We start from the raw sequence: 21,689 nt of genomic DNA, 5'->3' as shown, positions 1-21,689 counted from the left end.
GTCTCCACAACCAAAGTGAAGTTTGTGTAGGTGTGATGTTTTTGCATTAATTAATTGATCGTGCAAACTTTTTTTCATTTTTATAATTGAGTAAAGATGCTCTAGATGCTTTTTTTGCAGCTCAGTTGCTCCGATATCACCTTTTTTTTTTTTACCTGCCGTATGTTAAATCTCTAAATTCAACACGCAGAATTTATCAGTAACTCGATTTTAAAAGTCTTAACCTGAAAGGATTTTTTTCCTCCCAGCCCAACAACAAACAGGTGTCAAAATGGAAAGCACTCCGATTGAAATTTACAAAGAAGACACCAAGTGCCTCTCCTCGCTGCTGGAAGACTGTCCGGCGAATTCAACTGCTTGGGTATCCGGATACTCTGACAGCCGCAATGTGACCCACGATGATGATAGCTGGGAGCAGGAGAGCATGTCTCCCATCATCCCCATCATCACCGCAGTGTACTCCGTGGTGTTTGTGGTCGGCTTGTTGGGCAACTGCCTCGTTATGTATGTGATCATCAGGTAAGGATTTTTCTCCCCACTTTGTGTAACATAAAGTATAAATAATAAATGGTCTACCAGAAATCACTCCTCTGTTTCTATGGAGAAAAGAAAAGGGAAAAGATGCTATTGTGTCATTTTTTTAAGAAACCAAGATCCAGCCAGAGGAATGTTTTTCTTCTCTACCTTTGCAAATGTTATTGCTTGTGAATAAGAGAGTAAGTAACAAGCACCCAGACTTGGGTTTTCACAGTGACCTCCAGGCCATCTGGTGTTAGTCACAGTTCTTGTTTTTGCCTGCAATTTGTTTTTGGATGCGCTTCAGAGACACTGAAAAAAGGTGTGATGCTCTAAGCTCATGAAAGAGTCGACACAGTGGGCATTTAAAATGGTATGAGACAGCATCCAGATAGAGAACAATCTTTTTTAAACCCCCAAGTCTCAAAAAAGAAAACAAGACTTCATTTTGGCAAAGAAAGGGAATGTTGTCATTTCTAATCTGACATTAAATGTTCAAAAGCTTGATGACAGAGAGCTAATTCTGCCTCCTCCAGAAAATGAAACATGCCAACTTTATGAATGGCAACTCTCCAGTAAGACCTCCCAGATATATAATGGGGTTCTTTACATTTCTCCAAGTCTGGCCTGGCAGGCATAATATTAATTACGTCTGAAACCAGTGGTGCTTTGTCAACCCGATAACATGCTTACACCTCATTGGGCTTTATTTATGGTCTGTGTGAGCAACAAATCTTATCTGATGTAACGTGAACTGCTGCAGTGCCATCCAGAATGCTTCAGTTCCTCGACAACAATTACCTCAAATCAGGTTGATGGCTTCGCCTGTCTGCAGGAGCCAGCTTTTTCACGTCACTTTACAGACAAGAGTGTACATTTTACTGTTGCTCCATAGAGAACAAGACAGCTGAAGGAAGAAGATGCTTAATGCTGATTTATTGGGAAGAAATATATGAAATCATTCAAATGTAATAAAGTCAATTTGGGCCACAAAATAGATGTTTAGGCCGCTTGTCTGATTTTCAGACATGTCATGTTTTAAATAGCCAAACTCTGCCCGTTTTCCCATCTTTCGCTTTTAAATGTGCCCTTATTCCTTATGTCAGATTTGACAAGATGCTGGAAACATTCCTCAGAGATTTTGGTCTATTTTGACATGATAGCGCCACACAGTTACTGCAGATTTGTCACCTGCACATCCATGATGTGAATCTGCCGTTCCACCCCCTGGCCTCTAAATGGCCATTTGAGTACAGTGAACTCATTGTCATGCTCAGGAAACCAGTATGAGATGATTTGAACTTTGTGGATTATCCTGCTGGAAGAAGCCATCAGGAGATGGCTACATTATGGTCATAAAGGGATGGTCAGCAACAATACTCAGGTAGGCTGCAGTGCTCAGGGGAGTTCAAAAGGTGACAAGAAAATATGCCCTACACCATTATACATCACCAGCCTGATCTGTTGATACAAGGCAAGGTGGATAAGGGTTTTCATGTTGTTTATGCCAAATTCTGACCCTACCATGCAAAAGTTGGAGCAGTAACACTTACTCATCAAACCAGGCAAGGTTTTTCCAATCTATTTTTCACTTTTGGTGAGTCTATGTGAAATGTAGCCTCAGTTTCCTGTTCTTATCTGGCAGAAGTGGCAGCCGGTGTGGTCTTCTGCTGCTGTAGCCCATTTGCCTCAAGGTTTGATAGAGTGTCCATTCAAAGACGCTGTTCTGCATACTTTGGTCGCAACGAGTGGATATTTGAATTACTGTTGCTCACCTTTCAGTTTGAAATGGTCAGGGTATTCTCCTCTGGCTTCTTGTATCAACAAGATATTTTCAATCAGTGAACTGCTGATTTGGATAGTTTTTCTTTTTTTGGTAAACGCTATACTGGTTGTCCTTTGTAAATCAGCAGTTTCTGAAATACTCAGACTAGCCCATCTGACACAAAAAAGTTACTTAAATCACATTTTTCTCCAGTCTTATTCTCAGATTGAACTAGATCCACTACAATGTCTAGATCCGCTGAGTTGCTGCCATGTGGTTGGCTGATTAGATATTTGGTGTACAACTGCACTTGAACATGTGAATACATTCAGTGGCTTTACTTCATTATGTAACAACTCCCAGTGAATATAACTTTGCTTATTCGCTGCTATATGTGTATAAAAGAAAAAATAGCTGCTTGCTAACACGTTAGCCACATATCAAGGTCAGTGCCTGCTGAACTAAACCCAAGTGGCCAAAAGTCAACTTGAAAAAAATTTGATATCATGACAAATAAATTTCTGTTTTGCTCAGAGGATTGAGCTTTATCTATACAAATAAAGCTGAAGCTAGCAGCTAGCTAGCTTGAAACTAAATGTTTCAAGCTAGCTAGCAAATTTTTGGTTAGTTTCACACCATAAATATGCATGCAGCGTGTTCAATAGTGAACTTTAGATGTTCTGGTAGACTGAACTTCTTTTTTCTGGTCACAACTATTTTCTTGTGTTTTTTTGTCTTTATAATTAGCTAACTAGTCGCCTTAATTTACAAAGTACAATGTTTAAGCAACTCGATGATATCTGGTTTCAGTGGGCTGTATCATAAGGAAATACTGTTTTACCTGTTTCTTTTTCTGGATAACTGCTTGTGAATAGTAGAAATTTTGCCGCAATTTTGAACAGGAGTTCATTCTTTTAGGTGAATCTTTTAGGTTCTTGCAGATCACACTATAGCAAGTAAATTGCGCAGAAATAATCAACTTTTTAAAATTTATACCCAAAACCCCAAAGTTCTGCATGTATTCTGCACAAGTAAAAATCTGTAAATACACAACTGTATAAAGCTCATTGGATATGGTTTCCAATCAGCACCACTTTACACATAACAATGAAGTGTGAGCCTGAAAGATTGCATTACAAATTCAAGAAAGCACTGTGGACTAATGGACAATGTTTAATTCATAATGGGCCTAGAACAAAGGTCTTCCACTGAGTCGCGAAGCAATAACGGCTGCTGAGACAGTGCCGTATCTCTCCTCACAGGACAACTTTGTGTTGTGCATATTTAACAGGTACACGAAGATGAAGACCGCCACCAATATTTATATTTTCAACCTGGCGCTCGCCGACGCCCTCGTCACCACCACGATGCCATTCCAGAGCACTGACTACCTTCTGAATACGTGGCCCTTCGGCGAGGTGGTATGCAAGGTCTTCATCTCCATCGACTACTACAACATGTTCACCAGTATCTTCACCCTCACCATGATGAGTGTGGACCGCTACGTGGCCGTGTGCCACCCCGTGAAAGCCCTGGATTTCCGCACTCCCCTCAAGGCCAAGATGATAAACGTGTGCATCTGGATCTTGTCCTCGGCTGCAGGGATACCTGCTTTTGTGCTGGGCGGTACTCAGACGAACAGCGGTGAGGAAATCTTTCCCCAATGTCTAACAAACAGTTTAAGAGTCTCTGTCCACTTTCTATGCATAGCAAATACTCTCCAAGCATGTACTAATAAAATGTTAAGAACAGAAATATATTCAATATATCAAATCCATCTGTCACTAAAGAGTTTTCATTAGCTACAAATTGAGCACATCCTTCCTGAATATAGATGATGTAAGAAATAAAAAAGCGTTCAGAGCAAAATGTTCCCTTGTGAGTGCAGATTAGCTATTCTACAGCAACTTGCTAAATTGATTGCAGAAAATTGTGAAGTGGAATTTCATTTATCATAAAGTGCACTTCAAAAATAGACTCAAAACCTTTTTGTTCACACTTGGTAGCTGTGTGTGAATGCCTTTTTTTTTTTTTAAATGTTTTCACTGACTTAAGACATAATCAAACCTACAGGTTTTTCTGTTTTTATTTTCAGTGTTAATCACATTGAGTTTAATAAAACGTGCCATATAAATAAAATTGCCACTTTGGACTTTATTTTCTCTCCCCTGTTCTTCCACAGACATAACAGAGTGCGCGTTGCAGTTCCCCGATCCCTACACAAAGTGGGACACACTGATGAAGATTTTAGTGTTTGTCTTTGCCTTCGTCGTGCCTGTGCTCATTATCACCGTGTGCTACTCCCTCATGGTCCTGAGGCTGAAGAGCGTCCGAATGTTGTCCGGCTCGAGGGAGAAGGATCGCAACTTGCGCCGGATCACGCGGTTGGTGGTGGTCGTGGTGGCCGTGTTTGTGGTCTGCTGGACGCCCATTCACATCTTCATCCTGGTCAAAGCTCTCGTCACCGTGCCGGAAACCACCGCCATCATGGCCGCCTACTTCTTCTGCGTGGCTCTGGGTTACACCAACAGCAGCCTCAATCCTGTCCTCTACGCCTTTCTGGATGAGAACTTCAAACGCTGCTTCAAAGACTTCTGCCTGTCAGCCAAACTGAAGGGGGAGAAAGTGTCAGGGAGCAAAAAGGCCCCCAGCACTGTGCGAGAGGCCGCTGTTCCCCTGGAGAACCCGGATGGGACTGGTAAGCCGACATGACTAGCGGTGGAACTGTCTTCAATCTCCCACACTGGAAAAGAAGACTCACAGTACCTGGGCTTAACCCACATCACAACAGCAATGTAGACTGGGTTTTGGATTCACTTCATTTTCATTATCACCCAGGGTACCATCATTGATGTGGTTGTCCATAAATCCAAATCACTTCATCCTCGTGTCCTCTGACCTCTGACACTTTCCCTCATAGCAGCCTGTGATTGTAGATCGAGACAAAGATTGTGCATTTATGGTTTAACCTGGCAGGTGGATGTAAACCAAACACTGTTTCTGTTTAAGTAGGTCAAAGATCCTCTTTGTATGAAGAAAGTGCTGCTTATTATTAATATGGATTACTGCTGATGGAGGGCCAACAATTAGTTGATTAACCAATTATTACATGAATCCCCATTTATTTTGATGACTAAGTAATTGTTCGGGGAGGGTTTTTTTAGGAGAAATTAAACATTCGCACCATCCAGCATCCTAAATGGGATTTTGATTTCATACATGACAGTTAATTAAACATGATCACTTACTGTTTTAGTGATGATTTATTTAGCCATAAGTGTAATTTAGACTGCCAGCCTTTCCGGGGTGTACTGACAGCTGAGATACGTTACATCACCTCTACAACCCTGAATTGAATAAGTAGGAGATGGATGGATGGGCGGATGGATGGGTATTGAGCTTACTGGGAAAATAATCAGCAGATTAGCCTTTCATAAAATCATCATTACACAATATTGCACACACAGTCATGAGATAATTATGTTAAGATATCTCAGGAGAACTGACGATTATTTAAAGGGTAAATGAGCAGGAGGCTGATTAAAATCACTAGGCCCATATCAAGTTTCATCAGTTTTGATTCATTTGTCTCTCAAATGCTGTTTATTCCCAAAATTTCCTCCTATCATTTTTCATTTGCCAAATGTGCCTTTAAAAGTCCAGGAAAAAATGTTTGTGGCGGCAGAAAAATGACTACAGGAATGATTACTAGATGGGGTCAAACAGCACTTCATATTATAATGTTTGCTATTTTTATTCAATGCATTTGACATGCTGGTGATATTTGCATGAATCGCTGACAGCAGACATGTGCCAAAAACATTTTCACATCCGTGCAGAGCCTGAATGGTGCTGATTGACCGCAGTGTGAGAGCACTCACTGACTCATGTTGGACTTTGAAGTTGTGTAAGAGTCAGAGAGAGAAAAAAAAAAGCAACATTCAGCTGCATCAAAGCAAGTTAGTCAATGAGAGAACGTGGAGGGAAGATCCTGGACTTGAATGTGCATTTAAAATTTGACAGAGGGCTCTCTATCAGCTTTGACCCTGGCATTGTGTCCAGACTGATAAGTTGTTAACTTTGTGGAATATAACTAATAATGACATGTGCTTTGTGTATGGCTTTTACCATGATACACATACTGTAATCCTGCTGAACTGTCATACTGTTATTGTTGTGCAGCCTGATAAGCCGATTAGGTCTTTCAACAAGTAAAAATACAGAATATTCTAACAACTGTACAGTATCTCAGTCTGTATACAAGGACTTATTTTGTATAGACTGCAAAAAGAAAATCTTTGCACAGACTTTATAAAAAATATACTGTATTTGTAGCATGTTAATCATCACTGCTATGATAGTAAAGGCAACATCAGCAGCCATACGCTTCATGGACTGTGCTGTCATTTTGAATGTACTGCAAATACTACATAAAAGTCATCTATCTCATTTAAAAAAGCATCTTTAGCTAATACTTGTTGATAAATCTCTTGCTGACACATGTATGCGGACACAAAAATAGATGAAGCACAGATGTTCTAAAAATAAGAGACGTTATTCTAAGAATCAACACTGTGATCGAGGCATCGTTGTAGTTTTTATTTATTTCTTTTTAATCTCTGTGCTCACAGTTTAATGCTGTACATTGGCTTCTCCTGCCGTCATTCGAGCAGGATGTGTACGTGTCTGTGAAGAGCTTAATAAAACAAGCTTAACAAATACACAATGATTCTTTTCTTGGAGTGTGACAAGCTCGGGGATAGCGGATACTCATTGTTTGTTTTAAGGACAACAAATCTCTCTCCTTTTTGGTGACTTGTTTTAATAGAAGTCGAAGCCTTGAAGAGATTCTTGTTGGAGGCAATGACTCTGCAGACTTCTACAGTTTAAGAGTTTTTTACTGTAAGCCATCAGCTCCCCCCAGAGGAAAGAGGATGCAATGTGGGGTCTTTGTTTTGTTTTTTTATTTTAAAGAAACTGCAATGATTAATAGCTGCATTCACATAACTTGGCATAAACAGAAGCTTCCGTATAGCAGTCCATATTAGTGTTCACATGCTGGATCTCAATTTTCAGTTCAGCATTCAAAGAAAAATATTCACTGTCTTGAGGTTTTTATGGCTGCACATGATTTAAAGCTCATATTGTTTGCTTGAGGTTTTACATCAGGGGGAAGAATCTGGCTGAGACCCCCAATTAACAAACATTCTCACCCTCACGTGCAAATTGTTTTTCTGTGATTTTGATTACATCAGCTGATTAATAATGATTGTGCCACCTCTGCAAGACCACGGGATAAGAAGATACAGCAGGTGATGATTGATGATTTCTCCCACATTACAAGCTTTTGTGTCTCAGACTTCCTTTATTATGCCCATTATAATACATCCACAAGTCTCTCAATATTCAAGACCTCCAGATCATTTGATCAGTAGTCCCCCATTAATGCACCTGATACAAAACCATAATCGTTTATTATTATTATCATCATTAGCATTATTATTATTAACTTGGCTTTTGATATGTTGATAGCATGTATATTTCAACATTACTAAATGGACTTGACTTATCATAGCAGTTTATGAATTACTGAATTAATGCACGCAAATTCAAGCACTTAGTGTTTTTGGACTATTTCTGTATGTCTAGAAATAAGCCATAATGAGAATAGACAGACTAGATTCATGTAGGTTCATGTTCTAAGTTCAGGTCAAATTAATTTTATTTACATAGAGAATACCGAGTCTGTCATACTGTATATGTCGGTAGTCTGATACTGAACATATGCATAATTTTGCTTTAAACAAACCATATGAAATTTCTCTTTGTTTGGATAAGGAAAAACTCTTCTAATCTTTTTATCAGTGAAGTAAAATAAGGTAAACAATCAGGTGCTGAGCCACTAACACTTTTTTCCTAATTTACATTTTCTGTTGTATTCTCCTTCATAAATGACTTGTCTTTTGAAAAGGGCTCTACAAATAATAAGTGCTTTTATGGAAAAAGCAGATGGCCGCATTAATTTATGCTTTTAACAGCATGTTTGTTTGAAGGCAGCAAGCATAATAAATAATAAAGGAAAATGAACCAGACGGGCTGGCGAGGCTATGTCTAGAAAGATGTACCTAATTTTAATATTATCAGACTGTGTGGGCAGAGTGGGGGGCATATAGCTTTTAGTTACAAGCTGTGGTGTGGATAACTGGAATACTTGAGCTTACTGTAGGTAATAGACATAATATATGAAATGATAGAATATTTCATATATATCATATTAAGTTAATTTCGGACCCTGAATTTTGTACAAATTTTGTGTAGTTGTGTTTAATTTTTAGAATTAGTGCTATCTAAACGGCAAAAAAGAGAGAAAAAGAATTAGTTGAGGAACTTAATTGCGCCATATAAAGACGAGGCAGGCCAATAAACAAGCACACATACAACAGCACAAGAGTAATCTGAGGAGGGCGTGGCCGGGTGAGTCAAACCCATGTGACTCCCCTTACGTCATGGGAAGGGCTTTTCCGGGTGTTTAGTTGGACACTGAACTCTTGACAGGCAAACAAACGTAGCCCTTCTTTTACATTTTTCTCCTTAGTTTTGCCGAAATGAATCGCATATTTGGCAAAGGAAAAGCTAAAGGTCCGCCGCCGAACCTGACGGACTGCATCGGAAGCGTAAGTATGAGGCGGAAATAACTTTTCGGAAGGATCTTTAAACGAAGTAAACAAAGACAGTTAGCTAAGTGTTAGCCAAGTTTCTGGGGACCAAACAGGCCACGGGTTCACACATTTAACTGGAGATATCTTTTTCGGAAATATACATTTTTTTCTAGATTAATCGTATGTTATTTTTTATGTTTTTAATGTCTCGTAGACTTAAAACCTAACGCCTTGTGTTGACAGTGTCAGTCGGTAAATAAGGTTCTCAAAGCAAACAATCAGTTTTCAGTGTGAGTAATGGGTCATCATTGTGTAACGTTGGGCAGGAATTTGAGCCATTTGACTGTGATTGAGCTCAAACCATGTTGTTCTCCGAGTAAAACAAAGAGAATAAGCAGACATGAACCAGTTAAACTGGTTGTCAGACTGGAGAGGAAGGACGTGTTTAATGTTGATGAGTTTTAGCGCCCACCGCAGGAAAATTACCACGGCTGTGATAGAAAAATATTTTATTTTTAATTTACTGTAACTTAAAATACATTTACAGTGTCCACCAAATGGCCAGAAATAACAGGAAAATGCTTAGTTTCTGATGAGATAAAATAGATCCCAAGGGAAATCCCTGTGCCTTTTTAGATGCTCGGTACAATGAGAAAAAACGTTCTCACACAAAAAAATTATGATCAACTACTAAACGGCTGCTGGAAAGATAAGACACAAGTGAGAACAAAAGCAAAATGTTAAAATAAGTATAAATGTCAGTATGATTAGTATTATAAATGGGCAGAAAGTGGTGTTGTAAATAACATTTTTAATGCTATAGGGAATTGTAGTATGTGACAATGGAGAATAAACTACAAGTGATACTGTATTAATAATAATAGTAATAATAATAATAATGATAGTCCTATCTGGTAAAGTGTCGATGGGTTAGGAAGTGTTGCTGTGCATGTGTATATTTTTCATGCATCACATGAGGGAGGAGTTGTAGAGTCTAATAGCCACAGGTAGACAGGAACTTCCTGTAGTCCTCAGGCCTGCACCTTGTGGCAGTGAGTCATTTGACTCGTGTGCTGTGGTGACTAATCAAGAGGGTCATGCTTGGATGGATTGTCCAAGATGCCGAGGAGTTGAACCAGCCTTCTCGATCAGTTTGTTCAATCTGTTGCCATTAACTGCCTTCACCCAGGTGCCCCAGCACACTGTCGCATACAAGACCATTATTGCTACCACGGAGGTTTAAAACATAGGCAGCATAGTCTGTAGATGCCCTTCAACATCTGTAGGACCATTTAATGGCCTATTCTGAACCAGGAAAAACTCTGAATTCATTATTGTGTTGTTCTTTAAAAAGAGCTCTAATAATAATATGGTCCTACTGTCAGAGATCAACTAAAATTGACGTCATGTTTCTACTTTCAGGTGGATTCTCGAGCGGAATCCATTGATAAGAAAATCGCCAGACTAGATGCTGAACTTGTGAAGTACAAAGATCAGATGAAAAAGATGAAAGATGGGCCTTCAAAGGTGAGTCTTGTTGTCTGGTTGTACTGTAAGACAAAGAGGCTGGTGTCTCTTAAAAACCTTCATCTCAAGATCAAAATAAACCTCTCTAAAATAATTCCTACAGTTTGTGAGGGGGTTTTCTACAAGTTTGTCCTTTTTCTCCCCCACTAGAACATGGTCAAGCAAAAGGCGATGAGAGTGCTCAAGCAGAAGAGAATGTGAGTACTTTTACTTCCTAAAGAAAGGGTAAGTTATTTAAGCTGTCACCTTGATTGCTCTCATAACTTTATTTCTTCACGGCTCCAAGGTATGAAAGCCAGAGAGACAATCTTATGCAGCAGTCGTTCAACATGGAGCAAACAAACTACACGATCCAAAACCTGAAGGACACTAAAACTACAGTAAGAGAACAGGAACTGGACCAGATCTTAGTTACAGAAGAAAATATTATGTGTGCTAACATGTTTTGTTTTTTTTTCTTTTAGGTTGATGCCATGAAAGTTGGCCTCAAAGACATGAAGAAGGCTTATAAGAATGTGAAGATTGATAAAATTGAGGTATGCTTTCAGGTCATTTTAACAGCAGTTAATGTAGTTACTTGGCTGTTAGTTAATAATTAACTAATTAATTATTATTGATATACACACGTTAGAGAAGTCCTGTACAGGAAAGATCCTTAATGGTGATTGGCCAGCAGGGATTAATAACAGCCCAGATGAAATATGAGCAGAGTATGCTGGTTATCAAATTACCAAAGACGCTGCTGACACAAATGTAATGATTCAAACTTTTTTTTTAAATATTCAGGATCTCCAAGACCAGCTGGAGGACATGATGGAGGATGCCAATGAGATCCAGGAAGCGATGAGCAGAAGCTATGGCACGCCTGACATCGACGAGGACGACTTGGAAGCAGGTCGGGAAAACACCAATATGCCAGGATTTCACATATACAGCATTAAAAAAAAAAACATTACAGAGTCGAAAGCTGCAGCAGTTCTGGTCAAGACATATCTTTGCAGCATATGTGGCCAGTGTGTGGGTTTCATAAAAAAGCTTCTAGTTTTTCCACTGACATCCCTGTGCACACAGTTAGGACTTTTTAAGGATTCACGTGTGTAGACAGTTTAAACACAGATCTAAAGTGATACAGCTCCTGATCTTTAAATGCTGTTCTGTCCACAGAGCTGGACGCTCTGGGAGATGAGCTGCTGATGGATGACGACAGCTCCTACCTCGACGAGGCCTCATCTGCTCCTTCCATCCCAGAGGGCCTGCCCGGCGAAAAGTCAAACAGGGTACTGATCACAAGATTTTTACAGTATCCTGTGAAATTTCTATTTAGTTTATAGCTTCTTGGTTTGTTATGCTTTCATTATTCATGGGAATTCCTTCTTCTTTCAGGATGGTGTCCTGGTAGACGAGTTTGGCCTTCCTCAGATCCCAGCTTCTTAAAGGAAAACACATCATGCTAGTTTTACATGTATCATAGCCCTTTTTTTCTATTTATCCAACTGACACTCCTGGCCGAAAAAGGCAGCAATAAGAACCAAAGCATCTTCTGTCCTATGAATGGTAGAAACTGTAAGGTAAAAATCGGGCGTCTTTAATTAAAGATTGTGCTTATGACTCTTTATAACTAAGCTTGTGATTGCTGGAATTAGGTTTCTATTATCTTTGTACAGTTTTTGCAGCACCCTGTTGCAAAAAACAAAATAAATTATATTTTTCAAACAATACTCATCCTTGTGTGATATGGAAATCATTCCATCAAGTCATTTTTTTGTACAAAAGACAGTTTATTGTCCAGTTAAATTTGTGCATGTGCAGGTGATAACTTAAAACACATTAACTTGGCAATGACTGTTCGCAAAAAATAAATATGGAGTTTTTCCTTTTAAAAGCCCTGACGTTCCAACCACAGCGAGATTGTTTCGCGGTCACCAGCTGAGCCTGTAGGTGTGAGGGAAGATTTTTTGGTGTAGATACTCCACCATGCTGTTCTTGCTTTGCAGCTTTTCATACTCAAAGTAAGGAATCTAGAAAGAAAAATACAAATTCGGCTATTTCGTTTGAATTTTAGGATGTACCGATCTACACAAATCTAAGAACTGTTGAGGATCTAACCTGAACAACTTCATATCCCAGAAGGCGCAGATGCCGCTGCTTGATGGCCTCTTTTCCAAGAAGCTGCCTCAAGTTTGAAGTGAACCTCTTTTGTCCATCAATACACAGAGCGATCCTGCAACGTCACCATACAGCTCTCAAATATGAACTTTACTTTCACTGCTTTAACATCTTAAACATGAAACTGGTTTACCTTTTGTATACATCATCAGTTTGGCTGGCAGGCAGCACATATCCCTCTTCATCAAGTTTTATCTCAACATCTGCAACAATAAAAGAACGAAGCCTTCAGTAGATAAGCTACAAGAAACATTTATGAAGCAAACCACTGGTGCAAACCAGTGTGCGTTACCGAGTGTGTAGCAGTACGGAGTCAGAACTTTTGATCCAAAGTATGAACGATCCCCGAGCAAATCGACCAATCCAGTTTTCACAGAGTTGTACAGATGTGGATCCACTGGTGTCTCCAGAGAGCGTCCAGACATGAGGAAAGACTTTACGCGGTATTTTGGAAGGAGTTTGGGACCCTGATGAAAGAAAAACAGAAAGGTTGACACAGGAAAGTGTTCACATAGCCTGCTATGATGTGTGACTTACAGATTTTCATTTATTTGACAACAAAACACTGAGCAGTATAAATGTTATTAGTATTCACTTCTTTTTGTTTACCTTTACGCGTGTTTGCTATCCATTTGAAATGAGAAAAACATGCAAGATGCTTTACATAACTGACAGACATTTCTTAAACCTTTTAGCCCCTTCAAAATAAAAACACTAACCTGTTTTTATAAAGGCTCACAGAACGTGTATACATTTCTTAGTTCGTGTTTTTGGATCTCAAAAAATGAAAACACTAGATAAAAGAACGGAACGGAGGTTGGTAAGTAAATTTTAAATAAAATACAACAGAACACTAGAAACAATAAAGTGACCTTTCAAAGTAAGCTAGATAAGTAAATTGACAAATAATTTACTCCCTATGTAAAATGCTGACAAAATGACGGGTAAAGCCGTCACACAGAGGGGCAATTACAAGAAAATACAAACTTTATCGTTTATAATTCAGTTAATTACAGTCATCATGATTTGAGGAAAAACAAAACAAAACACAAACAAACTAAAAACAGTGAAATATGCTTTCTGTTGATTGTGTGACCACACTGAGATACTGAGGTACATTTTTTGCCACATAACTAAAATGCACTGAAGCTCACACACCAATGATGAGTTAAGCCTGTGGGTGTGTATTCAGGTTTTGCATTGTTCCTGTGTCATTCAGCTTTCCAAGTGTCTAACCCTTCCCATTGTTCTAAATACTTTACCTCATAGAAGGGACACTCCAACTTTACAGTCATGTAGAGCTGAGTCAGTTGTGCCAGAACAGCCCGCTCAATTCCCATGCCTTGCTCTACAGGACAAAAACACAGAGCAGGAAATGACGTCAGCAATATTTTGTTAAATCATGCACTCATGACACAGCAGGTGTGTTGGCATTACGATTTACCTTGCAGCTGCTGGAGGAAGTAACTGCTGAAAACTTTGGAGACAAAATTAACAGGGAACCTCTCCACCAGGGTGCAGGCATGGAGCAGGTTGAGCAGCGTTCGAGGCTGGAACTGTGAGAAACGCGTGTGCAGGATAGTTTCTACTTTCCCAAACACCTGGCCCGCATTGGGTGGGAGGTATCCCAGCTTCCCAAAAGCCATTATCTGCCTGGCCACCTGGCTGGTGCTGTAGTCATCTGCTCGGTACACAAAGCTCTCAGCAATGGCATCAAAGACGGGCGGGGAAAGGATGTTCCTGCGTCCAAAGAACTGCATCACTTTAGTAATTGTCTCTGGGTGGGAGGTGAAGGCCACTGTAGGAACATATTTCTCCATCGCCTCCATAAAGTAATGATCACTGTGACCAAAGTGCATTAGTGCCCCAAGTACATGGGTGAGCTCCTCATCGGTGAAGTGAGGCACATGCCGCACAGCCTGCTTACACAGATTGATCACAAGAGGCATGGCCTGCATCTGATTCAGGGTTACGAGAGCGCCTAGCACCCCGCTGACAGCAGCAGGATCCATACGGGAAGTAACAGTCACAGCGTGGCTGTGCATGGCATTCAGGAGGTCCCTGTATTTTCCATCTACACCCACACCACCTTGCAGAAGTCTATAAACAGCAACAAGGTCTGCTAGGCTCCAATTAGAAAGCTCCTGCCTCTGGATTTGCTCCATCAACTGCTCCAGCATCACACTGCCTGGACCCTCTATGGCCAGCATCGCCTGCCCCAGAGTACACAGTTCCCCTATGGTCATCTCCCCCCTGTCAAGCCTTGCCTGGCTCTCAGACATGAGCCTCACCATCAGTGTGCTCCAGGGATCCAAGTAAAGCCGTGTACAGGCCAAGAGAGCCGAAACCAGTCCAGCATCAGTCAACCGTCCAGAGTCCTGCTCCAGCTGGAAGCACAGGGCCCTGATAGTGGCCTCTTCCAACACAGTGGGGTTGTTCAGAGCACCACCCTCCTGCTCCAGGTCGGCCACACGGTGAAGGGCTGCTGCGGCCATGGTGTCAGACACTATTTCCACTGAGCGCAGCAGTCTGAAAACCTGCCTGGAGGAGGAGCAGGTCTCCAGGCGGTGCAGGAAACTTTGCTCCTCTATAGCTGTGGGTCGATGCAGCTGGGTCAGACAAAACCGAGGGACCGAATCTCTGTGGATTCCCACTGAGCTGCTGGTGATGAAGGCAGGCTCCCTGACGATGGTGGTCAGACTCCTCGTCACGCTGTCCTGTAGTAGCTTCCGGCAGCCCCGTATCCTGATACACCGGCCGGCTGATGTACACAGGCAAGTTACACATAAGGACTGGCTGCTGGTACTCAGAGGCCTGACGGATCCAACAGGGTAACATCGGATCCTGAACGGAAACCTCTGAATCAGCTTCAAAGCCATGACCCTGGTCCGGGACTCACCGGTCCCAGCTGTGCTAAAACGAAATAAAAACACAAAAATATTAAGACTATTTTTAAATAAGTGAGAGAACAAAAAAACACCAAGAGTCAGTGACTACTTCCAAGCGTTTTCCTGTTTAAAATGAGCAGTTCATGGGTGGCTTTTTACAAAGACGCTCGAGTGGTATGCAAATAACTCAAGTCAAAGATAATCTCTGTTATTTTTGGCTATTTAATAGGCAAAAGCGAACAATATTATCCGTAAATGTCACCTTACTTACAAAATTTAAATATATATGTTGATAGAAAACTAAAATATTACTGGTATTCACCAAAATGTTTTAAATACAGGGAAACGAATGTCTTCCTTTCTTTTAGTGAACCAACCTTGAAGGTTGCTGTTAGCTAACGTTAGCATAGGTGCTAGCCTCATGTGTAACCTAGCAGAGCCGCACTGCTCTTTGTAGTAACTTTTCATAGGGTTGACACTTCGGAATGATAAATAAAAACAACAATGTGACGACAGTAAACTGAAAAAAATCATACCTAGACCTTCCAACAGCGGAAAAGGCTCAAATAACCGCTGACACCGGAGATGCTACCAAACGTGACTCCGTAAGGAGTATGAGGCGTTCAAGGCACCCTCAAAGTCTGTACTTTTTTAATTTCACAAGCGTCTTGATGTTCCAACTCAAATAATTCTTAAATTAGCATATAACAAGAGAATTGCTGTAGATTAGCATAACTCTTCACACATCTGAAATTCATGGTCTAGAAGAAGATATATATTTCTTTCTTTCATTAGTAAATATGTCTGAAACCCCTAAAGGGAGCAGACGAAAGAAGCAGTGTCTGAAATCCATACTTTCACTGTAACCTTCACTTCTCTTAGAGTCTCCTCGCAATAAATGTTTACTTCCGATAACTCATTTTAATCATCTTCTGACCTTCATAGGTTGTGTGTGTCCAATAATCGAGGCAGCATTGAAGGCAGCGTCATGTGGTTTGAAACTTCCACTCAGACACTAGAGGGCGACATTATCACTGGACAATCCTATTCAAAATAACGTTTTGAGTTTGCGGCTGGTCGTTATCATAGCTTAAGTGGTCTTACTGCGCCAAAAATAATTTTGTATTTTAACCTGCCATTCTAAAGCCTGGACTGTCATTTAAAGAGGGCACGGCTGTAAAGTGCAGACGGATTTAGCATCATCGCTCAAACAAGATTTTGGGAAATGAACATTGTAAATGTAGTTCTGGCAAAAACCAAAGAAAATCTAGTTCCAGAATGGATTTAAGCCCGTCCTTCTCGTCTGGTAGTTTAGCATCCTTTTGTCTCTCATAGATAAGCATTCTTATTATACAAGGCCACTCCCTATACGATATAAATCAAACAGCATGCAGGTATGTACTGAGCAGTTTTCCTTTCATTTTTATAAAGGTCAAATTTTACCGTGTGCACTGGACTTTGCACAAACATCACCTAGTGCTAGCCTGCACATGCTGATTGAATTGGATAGGAGGGAGAGCAAGCTTGTAGAGACTTGACAAAAATCCCAATGGAGGAGGGGAAAAATCTATTGCTTAAGAATTTTGTTTCACCCAAGGCAGTAAAATAAAGACAAAATAATGCAACACTTATTTCAGTTGTCATTTATGGAAGGGAAACAGCAAAATACAACTTGATAGAGGGCCTTTATTTAAAAAGTTTATATTAGAAAATGTAAAAACTCAGCTAAACCCGATCACATGAATTGCAAAGATGTATTTCCTCAGAGCTTTCCAAGTGCTGCCATTTCACATCTTTACATGACAAAACAACACTATTCAGATTTTTCTTCTCAGATGTGTAAATTTGGCAATACTGGAAGTTCACAGCAAACCGTGTTGATAGTTATTGCTTTGGTTTGTTTAAAATAGGGTTTAAACTGGAGAGTTGAGACATGCAGCATGGTGATCTAGCTGACGACAGAGAGGTGGAGGGCACAGAGAGGAGAACGCTGGTGTAGCTCCTTAATCGTCCTTATCCTTGGCTCCGTGCTTTAGGATGCGTGTGAACTCCACATAGTTGAAATTATTCTTCTTGTCAATGGGGGCCTCCCTGAAGAGCTCATCCACCTCCTCATCTGTAAACCGATCACCCATTGTTGTGAGCAGCTCCCTGAGGTAATCTTCCTGGATGAAACCTGAACAGGATAAAGGTCAAAATCAGATAAGAAACTGCAACAGTTCTCTCTGTAATTTAAACAAAATCATGACCCATGACTGTGGGTCACCAACCTGTCCCCTCCTCATCAAAGCAAGCAAATGCATTCCTGATCACATCCTCTGGGTCTGTGCCATTGAGCTTCTCTCCAAACATGGTGAGGAACATGGTGAAGTTGATGGGCCCAGGAGCTTCATTCATCATGGCCTCCAGGTAGTCATCGTTGGGATTTTTGCCTGTGTAGATAAACATGTGTGACGCAAACTGAATTCAGAGGAGACTTTTCTATTTTCAAACAACTTCTTATCCTAATAAGAACAGAACTAAATTGGGCAAACATCTTACTGCCTTCAATGTTCTCTGCACTGAGAGCTCTGCGTTTATTTCTCTATAAAGCAACTTCAGCCAGCTAATCCCAGCTTCAAATAATTATTTTCATTGTGCTTCCTATCAAAGAAGCAGAGTGAAGCCTTTTAAGTGTAGGGTTTCTGCTAGACAAGTTGTAAGACCAAGAGTAAAAGAGTAATAAGTTATAATATTTGCCTGGGTCTTTTGTTTAGTAGTTCTAACCCTTTCACATCTTACTGAATGTGTTAAAATAAAAATGTATATTAACCAACAGCAGCTGTGCTTCTCGTCCTAAAGCCAAGCTTAAAATTACCAGCTGTTTTCAGACATTAGTCTGGGTGGGCGGGTCCGCTTAGGAGCTTGAAATACATGGGTCGAAACCCTGCATAGCAGCAGCATTGGCAGGAACAGGTCACACAGCTCTGCGGTTACTGCAGATTTTTTTTTTTCTTCTAATGAAGCAGTATAGATATATGTAGAGCACCTTTTCTCTACTCATAAACCTGAAAGGCTCAAATTATAGAGGCAATCATAATTTTAATTAACAGCTAAAAGCAAATCTAAATATGTGTGGCTGTAGAACCAGTTTAAGCACAGCTAACATCAGTACACACCCAAATGAATACAAACAGAGCATGAATGGCATACATTAGACCTTAAGACGTCTGAGAATTTTACTCACCCAGCGAGGCAAGCATGTCGTGGAGGTCCTCTTTGTCGACGAACCCATCTCTGTTCTGGTCGATCATGTTGAAGGCTTCCTTGAACTCCTGAATCTGGGACTGGTCAAACATGGCGAAGACATTGGAGGTGGCGCGCTGAGGGCGCTTCTTCGTGGTCTTTCCCTTAGCCCTTTTGCTAGACATTGTGAATGTTTTGTTTCTGTGGAAATTAACAGACATCAGGTTACACATCTTTTTGAATTACAGCTCCATTTGATTAACAACTGAGGAACACAAAAACTGGAAACTGATTTAGGTTGGGTTGATTTCTAAATCTGATAAGACTGAACTAAAAGACTTTTCATTTGATCGAAAAGACTTCAATAATTCCAATCAGGATGCGATGTTATATGGATGAATGCCAACTTATTCCCCATTTACAGGAAACAGCATCATTTGCCAAGGAACAATGTGGAAGAAAACACCACTAGACAGACAAATTTTGGCAGCACAATTCAGCATTTAGATCAAAGTAGATGATGCCATTATTCAAAATAAGAGTTTGTCAGTCACGTCCACACATGAGTGGCAGGGTAATATAATTCTCTGGCAGCAAATCCCCAGTGAGGTGGCCCTCACTGAGCTATAAATGGAAATGTTCCTCATCTTTCTAGGTTGATCAGCTCACTGCTTTCAAAGAGGGTAGGAAAACTACCGATGTGAGGACAGATGCCCTTATCAGGCAAAGTCTTGAATAAAGAGTTGAACTGTCCCCACGTTAACATCTTTATGTTGACAGACACTTTGGGTTTTGCTGCTCTGCGCTCATGGAAAATGGATCCAACCAGCTTGGGCAGCGAGTATCTTTATCTCGCTATGCGTGTGATGCCCTGTAAAAACAGTGATGCGGGCTGATATTATCTGAAACACTGACAAGTGCAACAAAAAAGGAAAGAAAATTCAAGCAATGGCTTACCCTATAACTTATTAAATAATAAAAATACAATAAAATGACAAGAAATGTTATGCCTACTGAGAATGAATCTGAAAAGCTGACTGAAGTGAGGTGGTGATAGTCAGTCGACACAGTTAACCAACAAACAACTAAAGCTGATTTACCAATATACATGACGACTGCTTGCCATTTTCTTTTATTAGATATCTGTACAACTTTAAAATAGAAAAAAGTTTTACCCATTATGGAACGTGTTTATTTTTTTGAGAGAGCTGCTGTAATTGACCAAGGTTAAAACCCATACATCATATTTACGCGTTTCTAATGAAATGTTTCTTCTCCCCAGCGTTCATACAAATGCACAATTGACATTAATTAACTTCCAATAAGCCAAAAAGTTAAACACGATATTTATATGATTTATAAAGCTCACCGTACCTGCACACTCTCCTGGTTTGCGGCCTGTATTAAGCAACATCATAATTTATATGAAATACCCAACAGTCACTGGCGATAACCCAGTTCACAAGCGCATTTTCAACTCATGAAGCTAACTGCGGGATTTACTCGCTGGAAATATTTCCTTACTCCGACCAATTTCGCAAGTAAGCCATTAGCTACGCGGCTAACTGTTAGCCGTGTTTTCGAGGCTACCAACCGAGCGAGCAACATATTACGCTTTCTTTTAATATATGAAGTTTTAGTAGCGGGATTAAACCCATGTTTTGTATATATCAGAGTGTGTTTAATGCAACTAAATAGCTCGTTAAAAAAGATATAAACACAGACTTACCTGACAACTTCGAGAAAACCGTCAGCTAGCACTGCGCCGTTCTTTTTCTCAACCACCGCCCTTCACTTCCTCATAATATTGCTGGGTTCCGTACAGAACAGCAGAGCAAACCAATGAAGAACTGTGGGGGTGCCGGTCAAGAATGAAGCCATTATTTCTCATTTGGAATTAATTGCATGTTTCAGTCTAATTGTAATTCTTAAATAGCTTGTTTAAAACTCTGATTGAAAATATATCGAAATAATTCTAGCATTATTAGCTCTAAAATACATAATCTTTTTTAACACTCCCCCCTGTGGAGTAATTGTAACTTCCACTCTCTTGCCTGTCCTCTTGACTTTCATGGATATGTCCTTTTAAGGAAACAGAGACTACATCCTCCCTGCGATGAGCAATTAAGGAAAGGTGTAGTTTCAATGATCCCTGTGGGAAGATGGAAGTTTATAAATTCCATATTTTATTTAATCTAAGGTTTCTCTTATTTTCTACACTATTCAACACATACCTTTATCTTTTTTGTATGTTTTTTTAACATACGATAATAATAGCTGACTCCATTCATTCCTTTAATGGAAAAATTGAAATTTAGTCCTATTTGGGTAATTGTCATAACTAAACTACGTTGACACTGATCAATTCTTATTTATGATTCTCCTTTGTTGCATTATCATTGGGGTTTTAATGTTGTTTACTTGTTATTTATTGTTGAAGAAAATGTATTTATGATGTCTTCCTGGGAACATCCTCATTGAAGATTTAAATAGGTAAAGCGAACAGAAAAAGATAATGAAATATTGAAGGAACTTCAAATACTAAACCAAAACAAAATGAAGAAATGTTGACATAGAGGATAATTATAGTCCGACTTGTCCGACGATGGGTCAGACAACAGTTGGTACCACAGTCATTGCTGTAAACAGAGGATTACTGCTGCAGGGCTTCAAAAAGCAACACGTGGAACTATTGACTCACAGTTAAAACAGGCCACGTCGCCTTTGTTGTCCACCTGTCATATCACTTTCAGTGTTACGGAAACAGCTTCACACTGGAAAAAGTTTTACTCGTAGCAAAGCCAGTGGAAGAAGCCTAGTTTAAAGCTTCAAACAAACAAAGAGGTGAAGCATATGGTTGTCTGCTGCCTCATGAACGCATTGCCCAGGCATGCCTGAAAAGGGGGATGTGGCTCATTGAGTGGGTCCGGTTACAGAAGATAA

General features: G+C 40.1%; 4 protein-coding genes across 5 annotated transcripts; 2 read left to right on the top strand and 2 right to left on the bottom strand.

Annotated features, from left to right (window-relative positions):
- The first annotated feature begins 263 nt into the window (after positions 1 to 263).
- On the top strand, positions 264 to 6,916 carry LOC116315986 (delta-type opioid receptor-like). The gene is made up of 3 exons (XM_031734440.2): positions 264 to 519; positions 3,573 to 3,925; positions 4,464 to 6,916. Exons 1-3 carry the CDS (start codon positions 272 to 274, stop codon positions 4,991 to 4,993), a joined length of 1,131 nt encoding a protein of 376 aa, XP_031590300.1. The 5' UTR covers positions 264 to 271; the 3' UTR covers positions 4,994 to 6,916.
- Positions 6,917 to 8,788: 1,872 nt separating this feature from the next.
- chmp5b (charged multivesicular body protein 5b) lies at positions 8,789 to 12,185 on the top strand. The gene is made up of 8 exons (XM_031734436.2): positions 8,789 to 8,955; positions 10,363 to 10,467; positions 10,618 to 10,664; positions 10,754 to 10,847; positions 10,932 to 11,003; positions 11,254 to 11,362; positions 11,632 to 11,744; positions 11,851 to 12,185. The coding sequence occupies exons 1-8, from the start codon at positions 8,887 to 8,889 to the stop codon at positions 11,899 to 11,901; spliced, it is 660 nt and encodes a 219-aa protein (XP_031590296.1). The 5' UTR covers positions 8,789 to 8,886; the 3' UTR covers positions 11,902 to 12,185.
- A 55-nt stretch (positions 12,186 to 12,240) lies between these two features.
- Positions 12,241 to 16,628, bottom strand: fastkd3 (FAST kinase domains 3). Of its 2 annotated transcripts, none has more exons than XM_031734434.2 (7): positions 16,058 to 16,628; positions 14,078 to 15,546; positions 13,896 to 13,981; positions 12,926 to 13,100; positions 12,767 to 12,836; positions 12,574 to 12,688; positions 12,241 to 12,485 (listed from the first exon to the last, which is right to left on the bottom strand). In XM_031734434.2, the coding sequence occupies exons 2-7, from the start codon at positions 15,510 to 15,512 to the stop codon at positions 12,387 to 12,389; spliced, it is 1,980 nt and encodes a 659-aa protein (XP_031590294.2). In that variant the 5' UTR covers positions 15,513 to 15,546; positions 16,058 to 16,628; the 3' UTR covers positions 12,241 to 12,386. The 2 variants fall into 2 exon arrangements, with proteins under 2 accessions (XP_031590294.2, XP_031590295.2); XM_031734435.2 differs by having other exon boundaries at positions 14,078 to 15,541.
- Positions 16,629 to 17,148: 520 nt separating this feature from the next.
- On the bottom strand, positions 17,149 to 20,615 carry LOC116315980 (myosin regulatory light chain 2, smooth muscle minor isoform). The gene is made up of 4 exons (XM_031734433.2): positions 20,476 to 20,615; positions 18,748 to 18,947; positions 17,792 to 17,953; positions 17,149 to 17,697 (listed from the first exon to the last, which is right to left on the bottom strand). The coding sequence occupies exons 2-4, from the start codon at positions 18,929 to 18,931 to the stop codon at positions 17,525 to 17,527; spliced, it is 519 nt and encodes a 172-aa protein (XP_031590293.1). The 5' UTR covers positions 18,932 to 18,947; positions 20,476 to 20,615; the 3' UTR covers positions 17,149 to 17,524.
- Between the last annotated feature and the right edge of the window lie 1,074 nt (positions 20,616 to 21,689).

The sequence above is a fragment of the Oreochromis aureus genome, linkage group 9 (assembly GCF_013358895.1).
Source record: "Oreochromis aureus strain Israel breed Guangdong linkage group 9, ZZ_aureus, whole genome shotgun sequence".
Taxonomy (NCBI): Eukaryota; Metazoa; Chordata; class Actinopteri; order Cichliformes; family Cichlidae; genus Oreochromis; species Oreochromis aureus.
The sequence above is the reverse complement of the archived record's forward strand: the minus strand, read 5'-3'. Positions and strand labels throughout refer to the sequence as shown.

What these genes read in the sequence shown, in the direction of transcription:
- LOC116315986 (XM_031734440.2), top strand. Translation starts at nt 272, where the DNA reads ATGGAAAGCACTCCGATTGAAATTTACAAAGAAGACACCAAGTGCCTC. An exon ending in GTTATGTATGTGATCATCAG is followed by an intron (nt 520 to 3,572) that starts GTAAGGATTTTT and finishes CATATTTAACAG; the next exon opens with GTACACGAAGATGAAGACCG. An exon ending in CGGTACTCAGACGAACAGCG is followed by an intron (nt 3,926 to 4,463) that starts GTGAGGAAATCT and finishes GTTCTTCCACAG; the next exon opens with ACATAACAGAGTGCGCGTTG.
- chmp5b (XM_031734436.2), top strand. Translation starts at nt 8,887, where the DNA reads ATGAATCGCATATTTGGCAAAGGAAAAGCTAAAGGTCCGCCGCCGAAC. An exon ending in TGACGGACTGCATCGGAAGC is followed by an intron (nt 8,956 to 10,362) that starts GTAAGTATGAGG and finishes TTCTACTTTCAG; the next exon opens with GTGGATTCTCGAGCGGAATC. An exon ending in TGAAGGACACTAAAACTACA is followed by an intron (nt 10,848 to 10,931) that starts GTAAGAGAACAG and finishes TTTTTCTTTTAG; the next exon opens with GTTGATGCCATGAAAGTTGG.
- fastkd3 (XM_031734434.2), bottom strand. Translation starts at nt 15,512, where the DNA reads ATGGCTTTGAAGCTGATTCAGAGGTTTCCGTTCAGGATCCGATGTTAC. An exon ending in TGGAGTGTCCCTTCTATGAG is followed by an intron (nt 13,101 to 13,895) that starts GTAAAGTATTTA and finishes TTCTTTCATCAG; the next exon opens with GGTCCCAAACTCCTTCCAAA. An exon ending in TGGGATATGAAGTTGTTCAG is followed by an intron (nt 12,486 to 12,573) that starts GTTAGATCCTCA and finishes TTTTCTTTCTAG; the next exon opens with ATTCCTTACTTTGAGTATGA.
- LOC116315980 (XM_031734433.2), bottom strand. Translation starts at nt 18,931, where the DNA reads ATGTCTAGCAAAAGGGCTAAGGGAAAGACCACGAAGAAGCGCCCTCAG. An exon ending in CGACATGCTTGCCTCGCTGG is followed by an intron (nt 17,954 to 18,747) that starts GTGAGTAAAATT and finishes TTATCTACACAG; the next exon opens with GCAAAAATCCCAACGATGAC. An exon ending in CTTTGATGAGGAGGGGACAG is followed by an intron (nt 17,698 to 17,791) that starts GTTGGTGACCCA and finishes TATCCTGTTCAG; the next exon opens with GTTTCATCCAGGAAGATTAC.